The 14,353-nt window shown below is 38.3% G+C and overlaps 1 protein-coding gene across 2 annotated transcripts in view; it reads left to right on the top strand.

Annotated features, from left to right (window-relative positions):
- The window catches only part of PGGT1B (protein geranylgeranyltransferase type I subunit beta), a 56,809-nt gene extending 53,216 nt beyond the window's left edge, over window positions 1–3,593 (top strand). For both annotated transcript variants that reach the window (XM_060143407.1, XM_060143408.1), the window contains exon 9: window positions 2,171–3,593. In XM_060143407.1, coding sequence (XP_059999390.1) covers window positions 2,171–2,352 — 182 coding nt within the window. In that variant the 3' untranslated portion in view covers window positions 2,353–3,593. The remainder of the gene's footprint in view (window positions 1–2,170) is intronic.
- The last annotated feature ends 10,760 nt before the right edge of the window (window positions 3,594–14,353 follow it).

Raw genomic sequence — 14,353 nt, 5'->3', positions numbered from 1 at the left:
ACCTCCTCTCTTGTCATAGAACAGTTACGGTCAGAATATGTACCTGAATTGAAGTACAAATAAGGGGCTCATGGAATCATGTCAGGAATATTTCCTGACATCCATATTTACGTGTATTTTCATGCAAACTATGCTTCTTTTTAAAAAATGTACAATGCTTTTAATTTCTAAAGCAAAATAATATTTTTAAATTTTGATATCTATAACACATAGCTGTAAATATGTTTGAAAAGTGCCTCAAGAAAACAGTTCTTTTGGTATTGATTCCATTGTTTTCAATCAGTACATAGTACTATTTTAAAAAATAATGTACTGTTTTAACAAATAATGGGAATAAGGAAATGACAGTCTCTTGAAAAGCATTTGTTATATAAACATATTGAGATACATTTTGATTTTTTACAGTAGCTTTTTTAAAAGAAAATTATTGGAGCTTTTTTCTAGAGAGATCAGTTGTTTAACATTTGAGTAAATACTTGGATGTAATATTTTTTATAGATATGTTACAATGTCTTCAGATCCTGTACATTACAGAGCATAGGAAGTGTTTGTATGATAAATTGAATTTATGTGGAAAAGATCTGTTCCCAGAGCTGTTATAAAAATCATTTTAGTAAGAGTTTTTAAAATTAGCTTATTCTTGGTTCTAATAAATCAATCTAGTAGCAGATTTGACACACAGAGATTTTATGTACATTTATAGGAAAAACTTATGAAAAAATGAAGTTTTATTATGAGGAAAATATATATTTCAACTCTAAAGTGCTTGAATACATCATCACCTACAGACAAAGAGGGGTTTTTTTTTGTTTTTTTTTTTTGTTTTTGAGGATTGGAACATTACCTTCTATTTCATTAGCTTTTACAAAACATCCTTTTGAGAAAAAAAAATTCTTACATTACTGGAAAGTGTAAGATCCTATTTTATTTATTCTAAGTGTATTTTCTGTTGCATTCTTTTCCTAGAAAAGTTTCCTTATTTCTGTACAATAAAATTTAATGTTGCTTTTTAATTTTAGAAAAACTGCAAGAAAACTATAATAGTATAGGAAAAATCAAGTTTATTTTTTGTGGTCTGAAAATTAGAGGAAAATGAGCTAGAAGAAACCTAAGTATTCTCTGAAAAAGACATAAAAGGGGATTAACACGGACCTTCATTGGTGAAATAACTTTTTCACAAATAACATTGAGTAAGCACAACTATCTGTCATTCCTTTTTTGAAAAGTAAATGATACTTTTGTGAGTAAAACTTTCTCTTTAATTCTTTTGACACAAAAGATGTTTTGAACTTTAATAGCTCATGAGACCATAAATGATGACGAACTCAAAAACAGAAAAAAATTTTGACTGCTACAAAATCTGCATTTTGTAGCGTTCCCATAACTGCAGAGCTCTGAGCCCTTTCAGAAGTCATATAAGGCTCTCAGGCAAGCAACAGCCTTGTGATTTCAGTGGCCATTTAATGGAAGAAAGTTGCTGCCCCCTGAAAGATGGGAAACAGTAGTGAGGCCACTGTAGAAGAATTGTTATGGTATGAACACTCACATTATTATGACCAAATAGAATGTGTGAGTTTGTTTTTATTGTCAGGTCATACATTTTTAGAATGACTGACATTACCTGAAATAGGGAAATTAAATATGGTACAGCATTCCAGAATGGATTATTTTGCCTAAGCTTCTTTCATCTAACATAGTATTGTCATCATATATGGTTTAGGAACTGTCAGAGGTAAAACTTAGGGGGGAGGGCTAATGCTACTTAGATTCTGAGGTTTATTTTCACTTTTAAGAAAAAATTTCTGTTTATGATATAAAGCTCCTTGTTTCCATATACTATAGTAAGCAAAAGGGAAAACCCATTAGAGTGAGAAGTCTTTTATATCACTGGTACTCTTCCTTTTTGTTCTTTAATCACAGAGGATGTTGGTAGTGTCACTTCTTCAGCTAGGAACTGTTCTCCTTTGTTAGTGATGTTTTCTTGAATAATGTATCATCTGATTTTGATCACCTGGTTTTTAAAAATTTGGGGTTTGAGACAGCAAATATTTCAAAAACTGTATTTAGTATTTTTCTAAATTTATTTTTAATGTAGTGATGGGCTGATAAGTAGCTAAAATATTTTGTACAAATAAGAATGCCTGTTGTGATAAAACTGCCTTATTTTCAGATGCTTTGCATGCATACTTTGGAATTTGTGGCCTGTCACTAATGGAGGAAAGTGGCATTTGTAAAGTTCATCCTGCCCTGAACGTAAGCACACGGACTTCGGAGCGCCTTCGAGATCTCCATCAGAGCTGGAAAACCAAGGACTCTAAACAGTGCTCAGAGAATGTACACATCTCCACATGACTAACTTTAGATTGGGAGGGTGGGGGGATTTGTAGCCTAACTGTAGCTCAAGGTTAAAAGCCATGTATAACCAAGTGTGCTCTTTTTTTTAAGAGGTAGAGTCTTACAATCGAATCTTGTGCTGATGTCACTTTGGTATATGGTCTTGAGCCAGTAACCTTCGTACTAGGTTTCAAGGAAATCTTTGTTGAAGTTTGAACCACAGTGGACTCTGTTGTGGTTCTTAAATGTTTATATACTGTATTTCTAAGTTCTCTGAGGCAAACTAACTGTATGTATGAAGGTTATCTTTTTAAAAAGCTCTTCAGTACAAAATTGTATCATAAATACAAATCTTCAAAAGAAGTTTACAGTTCACATAGCATTGATAATCTTCAGGTGAACACTTAGTGATCATTTAAAAAGCTTGACTGCTGATGGTAGAACATTGCTTTAATGAATTAAGTATCTGGGATTATTCTTTGAAAACAGATGATCCCATAATTTTTAAAAAGAAGACTTATTTTGACTTAAGTAAAATGTGCCAATTAAACTTTTGTGGCCTATACAAATGAAATTAACTTCATAGCAAGAATGAATAGGCTTAACTAATACAATAATTTTCTAAAGGGAGATTGTTTTAAGAAGACTATTATGTAACTGAGGGACAAGTAATATAACTGTATGTGATTGTGAATGGGGAAGTTTTGTGCTGTGCAGGTCATTTATTTTAGATGTTGCTGGGGTAAATAACAGTTATGTTTGATGTTAATCTCAAATCATTAGTTCCTTTTTTTCCCTTTCTGCAGAGAAAACAGTCTTATCTAGAAGGAAAGCCATTTAATGGTTTTGTTTCTTTTTCTGAGATATGTGATACTGTAAATTATACTTGTACTTTTATAACTGAGTTATTTTTAGCCATTTGGATTCTTATTTTTAGTTTGTTGCCCCAGTGTGTTAGCTGCTCAAATTTCAAACTGATGATTTTCTAATTTTTTCAAATGAAATAAGTAAACATTTAAGTAAAAAAAATAGCACCACTCAAGTAAAGTTAATGGTGTAGCTCCATACACGGTCATTCATATTTTTGTATTTTCAGGTAAGTGGGAAGGAAGTGTACCATTTAGGGGTTAAGGACTGGGGTTTTGCTTTTCTTTGTTTTGTTTTCTTCATTCTGTGACCTAGCTAATTGTAAAGGAATTAGTATAAAAACTCATTTTTATTAGTAATCAATTTATCAATAAATTACATCTGTCACTGTTGCTCTATGACGTTCAAAGTTATGAGAGTAGTGCTGAAATGGAGAAGGAAGTCTCTTCACCAGAGGGACTGGGTTTCATTTAAAGTCTTGGTGATAATAAATGTTGGATTGTTAGTTTTACAAGTATCAGTATAAAAACTAAGTTACTAATATCACTGTTTAGGTATTGTAATATTTAAATTTTTAATTTCTTTCCTAGAGTGGAGAAAAAATACCCTTAAACAATGGTCCTTCCCAAAGGAAACGTAGTCTATACTTGGAGAAATGATTCATTTATTATTGGCATGCTTAGTTTTAAACCTCAATTTGCCAAAGTCAAAAAAAAATTTTTTTTTAATTAGAAATAAAATCAGTTTTCTGATGGTGGGGGTAAAATAAGCCTAACAACAGATGTCATCCTTCCATGAGTTATTCCAGTTTGTACCAGTTTAAATTCTGACAAATTAAGACATCTACATCTCAAACTAACTCATTTCGTAGACATCAGGAGTTAAAATGGCATATGTGTAACGGCTTTAGAACTATTCAAAAAGCCCCCATTTTTTTTTTTTTTCCTGAATTGCCATTAGTGGTTGGAAGCTTAAAAAGTTAGTAACCGTATTCGTATGAAGGAGAATTCCAAGGTCAAAGTATTTCAAAAAACTACTAAATATTTTCTAACTCCTTGTGTAATTTAATAGCATAAGATTATATATTACAATATGATTCTAATTGATATACTCGTGAGACACCTCCTTGTGAAACTTTATGGGCCAGTGAATGTTCACATTCCACAGCAGCATATTGACCAAAAAAATACCAGCCCATTGTGAATTGTGGAGAAACTATTCCCAACTTTTTCTAAATAGTTACCTACAAGAAAAGTATTAATAAAATAAATTATAAGCACTATTTCATATATATACTTGGTTCTTTAGCAGTGGTGATAGAATGAGGAGGGGAATATGAAGTCTCAGTAACTCTGTTCCCTATGCTCTACGGCCAACTCCAGTATGGTATTTTTTAGACTATGGTAGGAGAGGCCTTGTTTTGAGCATATGCATGAAAACAAGGTTCATCAGGTCATATAACACAATTCAACCCATTTATCATCTACAGTGCTTTTAGATTTGACCTATAATATGTGTACATTTTAATTAGATCTTTAAATAATTATTTATAAATATTCAAATTCAAATAGAAGTTTTGCCGACAGTGGTACATAGTTTGAAACTGTTGGGCCTGATAATATTTGAGAGTCAGTATAGTAAGGAGGTGCTCTGGAGTCAGATGACTTGGGTTTAAATCCTAGATCTGTCAGTTCACCAGTGTAATCTTGGACCCTAACTTCCCCTTTGATAAAATGAGGGGGGGAAAATCTAACTCACAAGATTGTTTGAAGATCAAATGAGGTAATACATATAAAGTACTTAGCATAGTACTAAGTAAATAAAGTAAATTCCTAATTATAATTTGTCATAACCATCATAAAATTGTTTTTAAAACCTCTCTTTTCTGTAATAGAGATCCCACAGAGTTTAAACTCGAGGAAGATGATGGCAGCACTGTAGTTTCTGAATCTCCCCATTCGAATCCAGAGTAACTAGGATAGCTATTCTACAAAACTAGATGACAGGGTGTCCCCATGAACTTCAGAATACAGTTTTATAAGGACAAACCACTGACCAACATAGTTTCAGCATCTCTGTGGGAGGAAGTGAAAGGCAGGCAGCTGGTTTCTGACAGCCTTGAGAATAGAACTATAGCATTGCCCCCAGTTTCTCACTAGAAAGTACAGTGGGCCAGTCTGAGAACAAAAGCTGAAACTGGGAGGGGTTCTACAGGTCCCCATTTGCAGGTAAGTGTTAGAGCAATATGATATGGTCTGATGATTGTGCTAGAGCAGTCTGGGCCCGTCCTGTATACATCTTAAGACTAATGAGATAAAGCCTAGCTAGAATTAGAATCCAAATTGGACAGGATAGGTACAATAGGACAAAGAGAAGAGAGAGTCCAGATAAATGTTGGGAAGGAAAGTCAATATACCTAGACATTGTATGTGGACATAGATAATCTTTTAAATCACTTTGTGAAAATGAAAGAGGAACTTTAGGGCCATAGAGCAAAGAAAAGTCGTCCTAGGGCACCCTTCCTCCTAAAAGTACAGGAAAACTCATTTCACCCAAAACAAAAACAAAACCTGAGAAGGATTACAGTCAAAGCCCATTCAAAGTTGTTTTAAGGAATAAAAGAATAAGCAGCCCAATATCCCCACAGACATTGGAAGCACACCAGCAGGACATGACCACAAGACTGATGAAAACCTAGTATTTATTGATTTAAAAAAAGCCATTATGACAGGAAATTTATAATTTTAGAGCAATATCAATAAAAATGAGAAAAGCTAAGAATTACACAATCGAGTCTTAAAAACTGGAGGAAAAAGCAAACCAAAAGGAAGTAGAAGGAAGGGATTAATTAAAAGGGGGAAGGAGGGAAGACAAGGTAGACAAACCACCAGACAATCTTTTCAAGAAAAAAAGGGAGGAAGCAAAAACACAAAAGTTTAAATGACAAGAGAGAGAACATAAAACAGGAAATTTTTCAAAATTATAACACTACTTTGAGTAATTTTATATAATAAATTAGAAAATAATAACCTTTCTTAGAAAAATGCCAGTTGCCAAGATTACCAAAGTAGATACAGAAATTCAAAACAAATGGACTCTTTACAAAAAAAAAAATCAGGCCCCGATTGTTTCAAGGGTATTTCTACCAAACTGTCATGATTAAATCATCCTAATGTTGTTTAAACATTTCCAGGGGCTATAAAGAGACTCTTGAGGGCAAAAAAACACAAAAAAGCCTTCTAAATTCATTATGTAAAGTGAACATGATAAGCATTGTTTCTAAAACCTGACAAAGTTTGTACCAAAGAGAAAATTATAGACCGCTCTCACTTATGAATATATCAGTACATAAATGTTAACAGTACATTAACAAACAATTCAGCACTTTCAAAAAATATTAAGTCATGAGTAAGTTGGATTTATTATAGGAATGCAAGAATATTATTAGACCATCCATTAATATTCATCATATTAAAAGAGTTAAGGAGAAAAATCATATGATTATCTCCATCTTTGCAGAAAAGACACTTGACAAAATTTAACATTTATGTTAAATACACTTAATAAGTAGAAATTGATGAGTAATTCATTGACAGTGTACCTGTGCCCAAAAGCCAGCATCTTAATGTCGATACTAAAGTCAGGAACAAGGCCCACTATCTCCTCTACTATTTAACTTTGTGTTGGGGGATTTAGTCAATGAGATTAGACAAAAGAAAACAAAGAGGTGAATTGAAAAGGAAGAGGAAAACTTTTAAAATATGATTTTATATCTGGAAAGCACAAAGGAATTTGTTGAAAAGCTATGAGAACTTAGTAAAGTAGCAATTGCATACAACTAACATACAACTATCAGTAGCCTTCACTAGACACAAAAGAGTGCATACTCTGATTCCATTTAGATGAAGTTCAAAATGGGCAAAATTGTCTATGGTGTCAGAAATCAGTGCCCTCATTCAATCACTACCTCCCTCCTCAAAGGTAAGCACTATCAAGACTTAAATCACCATCAGTTATGTCTGGTTTTGAACTTTCTTTAAGTGGAATCATAATCAACGCATTCGTTTTCAACTGGTTTCTTTTGCTCCACAGGGACTGGAAGAGTACAAGGCAGAGTCTGTGGTGCTGGCGATGTTCTGTTTCATAATTTAGGTGCTGGTTACATAGGTGCATTCACTTTACGAATATTTATCAAGCTGTACACTTATGATTTGTGCACTTTTCTGTACGTATAATTACAGTTCAATAAAAATGTTTACTAAAAAGAATAAAAGACTATATATGTATATAAACCTAAACTAGTTAGAAGATGTTCTTGAAGAGAAGAGCCCTTTTATGATTGCAAAAAAAGAAAAAAAAAAGAAACGTATATGTAAACTTGAGGTCCAAAACCTGTATGAGAAAATCTTAAAACTCTTGAAAGCCCTCACATGGCTCTGATGCACACTGAAATTTGAGAACCAATCACTGATTTAGAAAAAGCAGCTTGGGCAGGAGAAGCAAGTAAGAACCCCATAATTATTTGCAAATGTAGATTTTAAAAAGTTTTAGTTAACAGTAAGCTGAGTGCGATTCAACAATGTGCTCTTTGATCCCACCCCAAAAAAGCTAATGTGATCTTAGTCTGTGGTAATAGGGTTGGAATGTAATGAATGCTCAGCTATGCAAAGAAAATATGACATTTATTTTCTCAAATGGACCCAATCTTCATTTGCCCGTATCTTCATCTATCAAGAGGTAGCGGAGACTAAGGAGCGGGGCCATTTAAATTTGTCAGCTAACAATCTCAGTCTCTTCTGATATCTGTGTTTTTTTTTTCTCTCTTGCTCCTTGTTGGCTGAGTATATGTGCCTCCTGGCAGTTTGTGGGGGCCTCTGTTGCAGGTTGCTGCTCTGATCTGGTGTCTACTAAGGTGTCTGCCGCTGGTCTAGTGTGGCCTTTGCAGGTGGGTTGCTGCCACTTGCCGCTAATTGCACAGTCCCAGCGCTATGGCCGTTTTGCTCTAATCCCAGGCCACCGCCAATCTCCCTGATTTTAGTGACACTGTATCTGCACCCTCCTGTCCCCTTCACACACACACACACACACACACACACACACACACACACACACACCCCACCCCACCCCATCTCTTTGGCCTATGCAGAAGCTCCTAGGTCTTTATTCCTGAAACACTGTCATTTCATTTACCTAGTAACCTCCCCTTCCACTTAATGGTACTGCGCCACCCTGGGTGTAGAGGTAAGCTAAAAGTATTTCTCCTAGGACTGCAGCCTCTTCTAGGAAGCCTGGAGAAGCAGGTCAGAAGGCCACCTCATGTACCACATGTCTAAATATTTAAGAGTTACAAATCACACCAGAAAATTATGTTCTATCCTCCTAGACTGACAAATATGATAACAGATTTGGTGGGGGGGAAAGCAAGTCATACCAAATAGTTGTGAATAGCATAAATACACAATTAACTTCATTTTCCACCCCAGGCCATGATTTGGCAGTCGGTGCTGCTGGGCTGGAGCAGAGCAGGCAAAGGGGAAAGATTTCTCCCTGATTTGCTAGCCTGCCAGCCCTGGCTCCCTGCAGTCATTAGAGAGATCCACAGATTCCACATCCACTTCTTCTTCTTGGAGGGAGTGTAGGGGGTGGCTCTTTCACACCCACTTGATCTCTCTCCACCCCCCTGCACCTCCTCCATCTGAGCACAATCTTCTCTTTACCCCACACAGTCTGAGTCAGGTGATCTTTGCCCACATACGTGTCCAGACTCCTACCCTACCAACATCACCCTATCAAGCATCTCAAAGGAAACTCAGGCTCAGATCTAGAAATCTTGGCCTCTTCAGGGTTCCCAGCCCATGGCCAGCCCTCTTTCCCCACCCTAGGCCCCCTCCCACACCTTGACAAGCTCTATGTCATCTCCACCTCCCCCAGGCAGCTGCTTCATCATCACACCTTGGACCCAAGTGTGAAGACACACCCTGGCAGCACAGTCCAAAAGGGACCCAAGAGAGAACCCCATGGAGGCCCTGGAAGTGGGCTCACATGGGAATTCCATGATCTCTGGTAGCTGGGGGCATGCTCTAGAAAGGGGACCCACCAGTCTTATGGGGAGCATTGGAATGGGGTGCTCTTGCCTGGATCTAAGGGCTGTACTGACAGACTACCAGGCCCTATGTCCTTAGTTTCCTTCACACCTGTCTAGACCTTGCAACTAGGCATTCCACGCACCTCCTCTCCTCTGCCCATCTCTTTCATCCTTTCCACACTTTCCCAGGGCTGGGAGTAAATAAGATTTCTCCCTTTCGTTTGTGGCAGGGACTTTCTTCATTTTCTGAGTTCTCTCTACCATTGCCTTGACATGTTAACTGGAGGGGGTTTTTTTGTTTTTGTTTTTAATTTATTTTTGGCTGCATTGGGTCTTCGTTGCCGTGCGTGGGCTTCTCATTGTGGTGGCTTCTCTTGTTGCGGAGCACGGGCTCTAGGCGCATGGGCTTCAGTAGCTGTGGCACACAGGCTCAGTAGTTGTGGCTCGCGGCCTCTAGAGTGCAGGCTTAGTAGTTGTGGCACACGGGCTTAGTTGCTCATCGGCATGTGGGATCCTCCCAGAGCAGGGCTGGAACCTGTGTCCCCTGCATTGGCAGGCAGATTCTTAACCACTGCCCCACCAGGGAAGTCCTTAAACTGCAGTTTAATTTATAAAATCCTTTCTCAAATGACAAAGGCTAGCTTTATGATTCTTATTTTGCTCCAAAACTCTAAAGCTGCTTATTCCCTCCCTTCCTCATTGCTGTAATATGCTAAACCTCTCAAGGTAAATGAGTGCCTCTGGTGGAACAAGAAATGCAAAGGCAAAAAAAATCAACAGTTTTTCAAAGTTACTATCCCTGCCTATTAAAGTATCATTTTAATAGAAGTAGGGCAGCTAAAATGAAGGAGGTGATGACACCACTGTGTACTGTTGGTTTCAAGGTACCACATATTAAAAAGGTCAGAAGTGGGAAGATCAGGCTTTCTAGGGGGGCAAGGAGAAATGGGCCATATTTATCATATTCAAATAGCTGAAGAGCCGTTCTGTGGAATAAGGTTTAGATTCAGTGCCAACTCTAGAATTTCTGTTTAGTGGGGGCTTAGGGGGTGGCCATCTTAAGAAGGTGAGGCCTAGGGGACTTGCCTTGAAGTTGATTTGCATATCACCGAACTCTGTTTATTGTGTGATCATTTGAGCTGGCTTTAGAGCATGTGAGGATTAGGGGTTAATCTTAACATATACCCCTCCTTAGTCACATTCTGGCTCCACCAGTAACTGGACTGCTCAAAACTTTAAACATGCACAACAAATAATATATTTCGAATAGTGGAATTGATAAATGAATCCGTATGTGAGAAAGATAAAGGACTGCAACGTCAGAGCTGTGTGAAGCTGGAATGGAACCAGTAAGCTCCCTGCCCTGGAGAAGGTAAGCTCAGCTGGGAGCCAGGGAGGAAGCAGAGGACTGCAGGCTGGCAGTGCATAGCTAGACTCACTTTCAGATGACAGTCAGTTTGGACGGGGAAGTGTCAAACAGGAAAACAGACACCATTATTTTAGAGCATTACGTCATTTCTCTAAAAGTCAGCATTCCTATTGCCTGTTCTTGAACAACCTGCATTTTCAGAGTAAACAAATCATCCTAGTTGATGAGGGAAAGTTCCAGTTTTCAGAAAAATTCTCAGTTTAAATGTAAAAGGAATGATGGCAGAAAAGAATTATTTTGCAAATGCTCATAGATTCTAGGCTAAAACCATCAGTGGATACTGAAACCATTAGGAGAGAAGGTGATGCAGAATGTTAAAATGGAAGGCTCGGGCTTCCCTGGTGGCACAGTGGTTGAGAGTCCGCCTGCCGATGCAGGGGACACGGGATCGTGCCCCGGTCCGGGAGGATCCCACATGCCGCGGAGCGGCTGGGCCCGTGAGTCATGGCCGCTGAGCCTGCACGTCGGGAGCCTGTGCTCCGCAACGGGAGAGGCCACAACAGTGAGAGGCCCGTGTACCGCAAAAAAAAAAAAGGAAGTCTCATGCTGCCAGCACCTGAATCCACTAATCAACCCTGCTGTCTCTAAAAGGAGAACAATCAGTAAGAGCCTCCTGATTAATGCAGAGTGCGGTACACAGTACTAGCTACAAAGCATCCTTGCCAAAAACAGCAGAGACTGAAGCTAATCAATCTGCTAGAGCTAATGTCTAGATCTCACCAGTGAAATGGGAAAAGTAAAATGGAACCACGAGGAAGCATCCAACTGTGTCAGAGGTAGCACATCCTAAAGATAAATCTGGTTTCTTCAACAAGCCAATGGCATAAGGAAGTGGAAGGAGAGGGATAAGGTAGACTGTTCTAGATTAAAAGAAATGTAAGAGACATAGGAACGCATGGACCTGACTTGGGCTTGGGTCCTAATTTAAGCAAACTAACTTTCAAAAGACATTTTTGAGAGGACTAGGGAAATTTGATATGAACTAGATATTTAGTGATATTAAATAATTATTTTAAATTTTGTTAGTTGTGATAATGGTTTGTGTTATACAAATTTTTTTTCTCATATATACATTCAGAATTTGGATTGACAAATTCAGAACTGCACTTTAAAAAGGTGAGACTCACCTCCAAAGCTTTTCATTCAGAAGGTTATGGTAGAGACAGGAATCTTTTTAAGTTCCACAGGTAATTCTGATGAGAAGCCAGGTTTAAGAATCACTGTATTAAATAACTCAAAAGGTCCATTCTAACATGGAGAGTAGATGAGCTTAAGGTGACTTCAGGTTGACAAATGTATGTCTCTTAAATGGTAGTTGGGAGTAGGGTCTTTAGGAGGCAAAGTATATGTATATACCTCCCCACGCGGCCCCTCCCCACGCGGCCCCGCCCCACGCGGCCCCGCCCCACCCTGCCCAACACCAGAAGTTCCTCAGTACTAAGAAGCCTGAAGATTTGGAAGAGAACAAAAGAGGTAAGGATCCCAGCAGCTCTTGGATTTTCTCTGTCAGACCTAGCTCCATGCGGTTATGTCCAACACTGGAGAAGATGTTTTTATTGAAAACATTGAGGAAGTGGGGACTGGCTCAATGTTAATTACTACGTTGAAATATTTAGATTTTATCTCTAAATCCCTCCTAGATGAAACCTAAAAATGCAGGGAGAATTTCTAAGTGGAAGGCCTATTAATATGTAAGTAGACAAATGAGTTTCAGGAAGCACTACTTCTAAGTTTTTTTCAAACATTGTACTACCTTCTATGAGGAGAGGAAATACAGATTACAGAACATAGAGCTCCAAACCAAATTATTTCAGCTTTCATTTCTACAACAGGCATGTACCAGTATTACCTTAGTGTCTAAATGACTTCAGAGAGCTCACTCCAGTTCACTAAAATGAGATTTTAAGTCAGAGCAGGTTGCAAACTGGGTTATAACTTGTATGTTTAATACTTATAGTGTTTATGGAAGACACGATGCTTCTTCTCTGCTTATAAATATATAATACCATAATGAAAGTTATCCATTAAATGTTAATAGTCAGTATGGCATCTATCTGGAATATGCTTTTCCCCAGAGATCTGTCATAGTGTGTTTGGGGAAGAGAAGGTGGTAGGAAGGGCATCAATGAAGATGTTTCCCTGTGTTAAAAAGATATGTCTTTCCTTCCAGTTCGTTTTTATTTTGTAATCTTACATCTCATTTCTATTATGTTTCACCGTTTTCTGAAGAGAGGGCAGAAACTGTCAACTGAGGACACAATTGAAAAAAATTCTGACTTTTGGGGAATTTATTTCAGAGGTTTAGTTCCTCAATAAATTACTCAGGCTCTGGGTAATTTAGCTTCAGGAGACCTGATGACTTTCATCTTTTCCCCTTAAACACACAGAACAAAAAGAGCTTCAAGACGAGGTGGCCCAGGAGGAAAGTGTTACTGCCCAAACCAGCAGACTAAAGGGTGCTGCAAGTGTCATCATGCTTTTCAACCACTGAGACATCTGTCTTCTCTTTTTTTTTAAAAGGTAAGCAGTTATATCAGAAAAACTTTAAACAGGACAAAAAGGGTACTGTTGATGAGGAACTCTCCTCCCACACCAACCCCCATTCTGCAGCCCTCTGCAGAGGCAACATGTGTGACCAGCTTCTATAAAAGGACCTGCACATGCAACCACATATGTGTGAATGTGTTTATATTCACATGCTTACATATGATGGTGACCTCAAGACCAATCAACTCAGCAGAAATTCAAGTTTTCATTTATTTTATGCAGCCTGGCATTTTCCTTTTCCAGATTTCTGTTACCGGTTATTAGGAAAAATGGCCAATTTAATCATCTCTGTTATAATTTGAGAAAGGACTAAGGAATGACTTAAAATAACTTATAAAAAATAAACGATTATATCTGGAAAGTCATAGAACAAGATTCTCATTTCTCATTTCCACCACTCCTTTGTTGCCCCTGCGTAGTGGAAACATTGAGCTTGGTAGAGCTGGGCTGCCGCAGACACCACCACAGCCTGGATGAACTGAGTCCCCTGCAGAGGTGAACTAGAACCAAGATTTCAATCTCCTAATGCTTAATGCTTGAGGAGGGAAGGCTCTGGGCCACGCCTACAACCCATATCAGCTGCTTTGGGTAACGGGCTATTTGTTGCAGCACTGTGTTTTCTCCGTAGAAAACCAGATTGTGGTTCTTACAGTGCAGAGCTGCTTGTTTGGACTGGCTTGCCTTCTCCACCCTCCTCACATCATAGAACACATAGACAAGATGGTAGGGCACCCACAGTAAGCCCAGGAGGCAGCTTATGGGCACAATCCTAGAGGCTCTGTTGGCCCAGGTCCCACCCCAAACCCTTCGTCTCAAAGGATTAAAGGTGGCATATCTTAGCACACAGGTGATCCATTTCAGCTATTGGAATTGGCGAATATCTGCTACCTCAGTGAGGCCTGAAAACCACTTCATTGCAGCAGCAGCATCAGCTGGCACTTGTTAGAAAAGGTAACGCTCGGACCCATAGAATCAGCATCTATTTTAATGAGCTCCCCAGTGAGTCTTGTGAACGTTAAAGTTAGAGAAGTGCTGTCCACGGGGTAACATGTATCTCCTTAGCATAATGCCGTGTCAGGCCCTGGAGACCT

This window comes from Lagenorhynchus albirostris, chromosome 3, assembly GCF_949774975.1.
Source record: "Lagenorhynchus albirostris chromosome 3, mLagAlb1.1, whole genome shotgun sequence".
Taxonomy (NCBI): domain Eukaryota; kingdom Metazoa; phylum Chordata; class Mammalia; order Artiodactyla; family Delphinidae; genus Lagenorhynchus; species Lagenorhynchus albirostris.
This window is presented reverse-complemented; position numbering and strand designations above follow the sequence as displayed.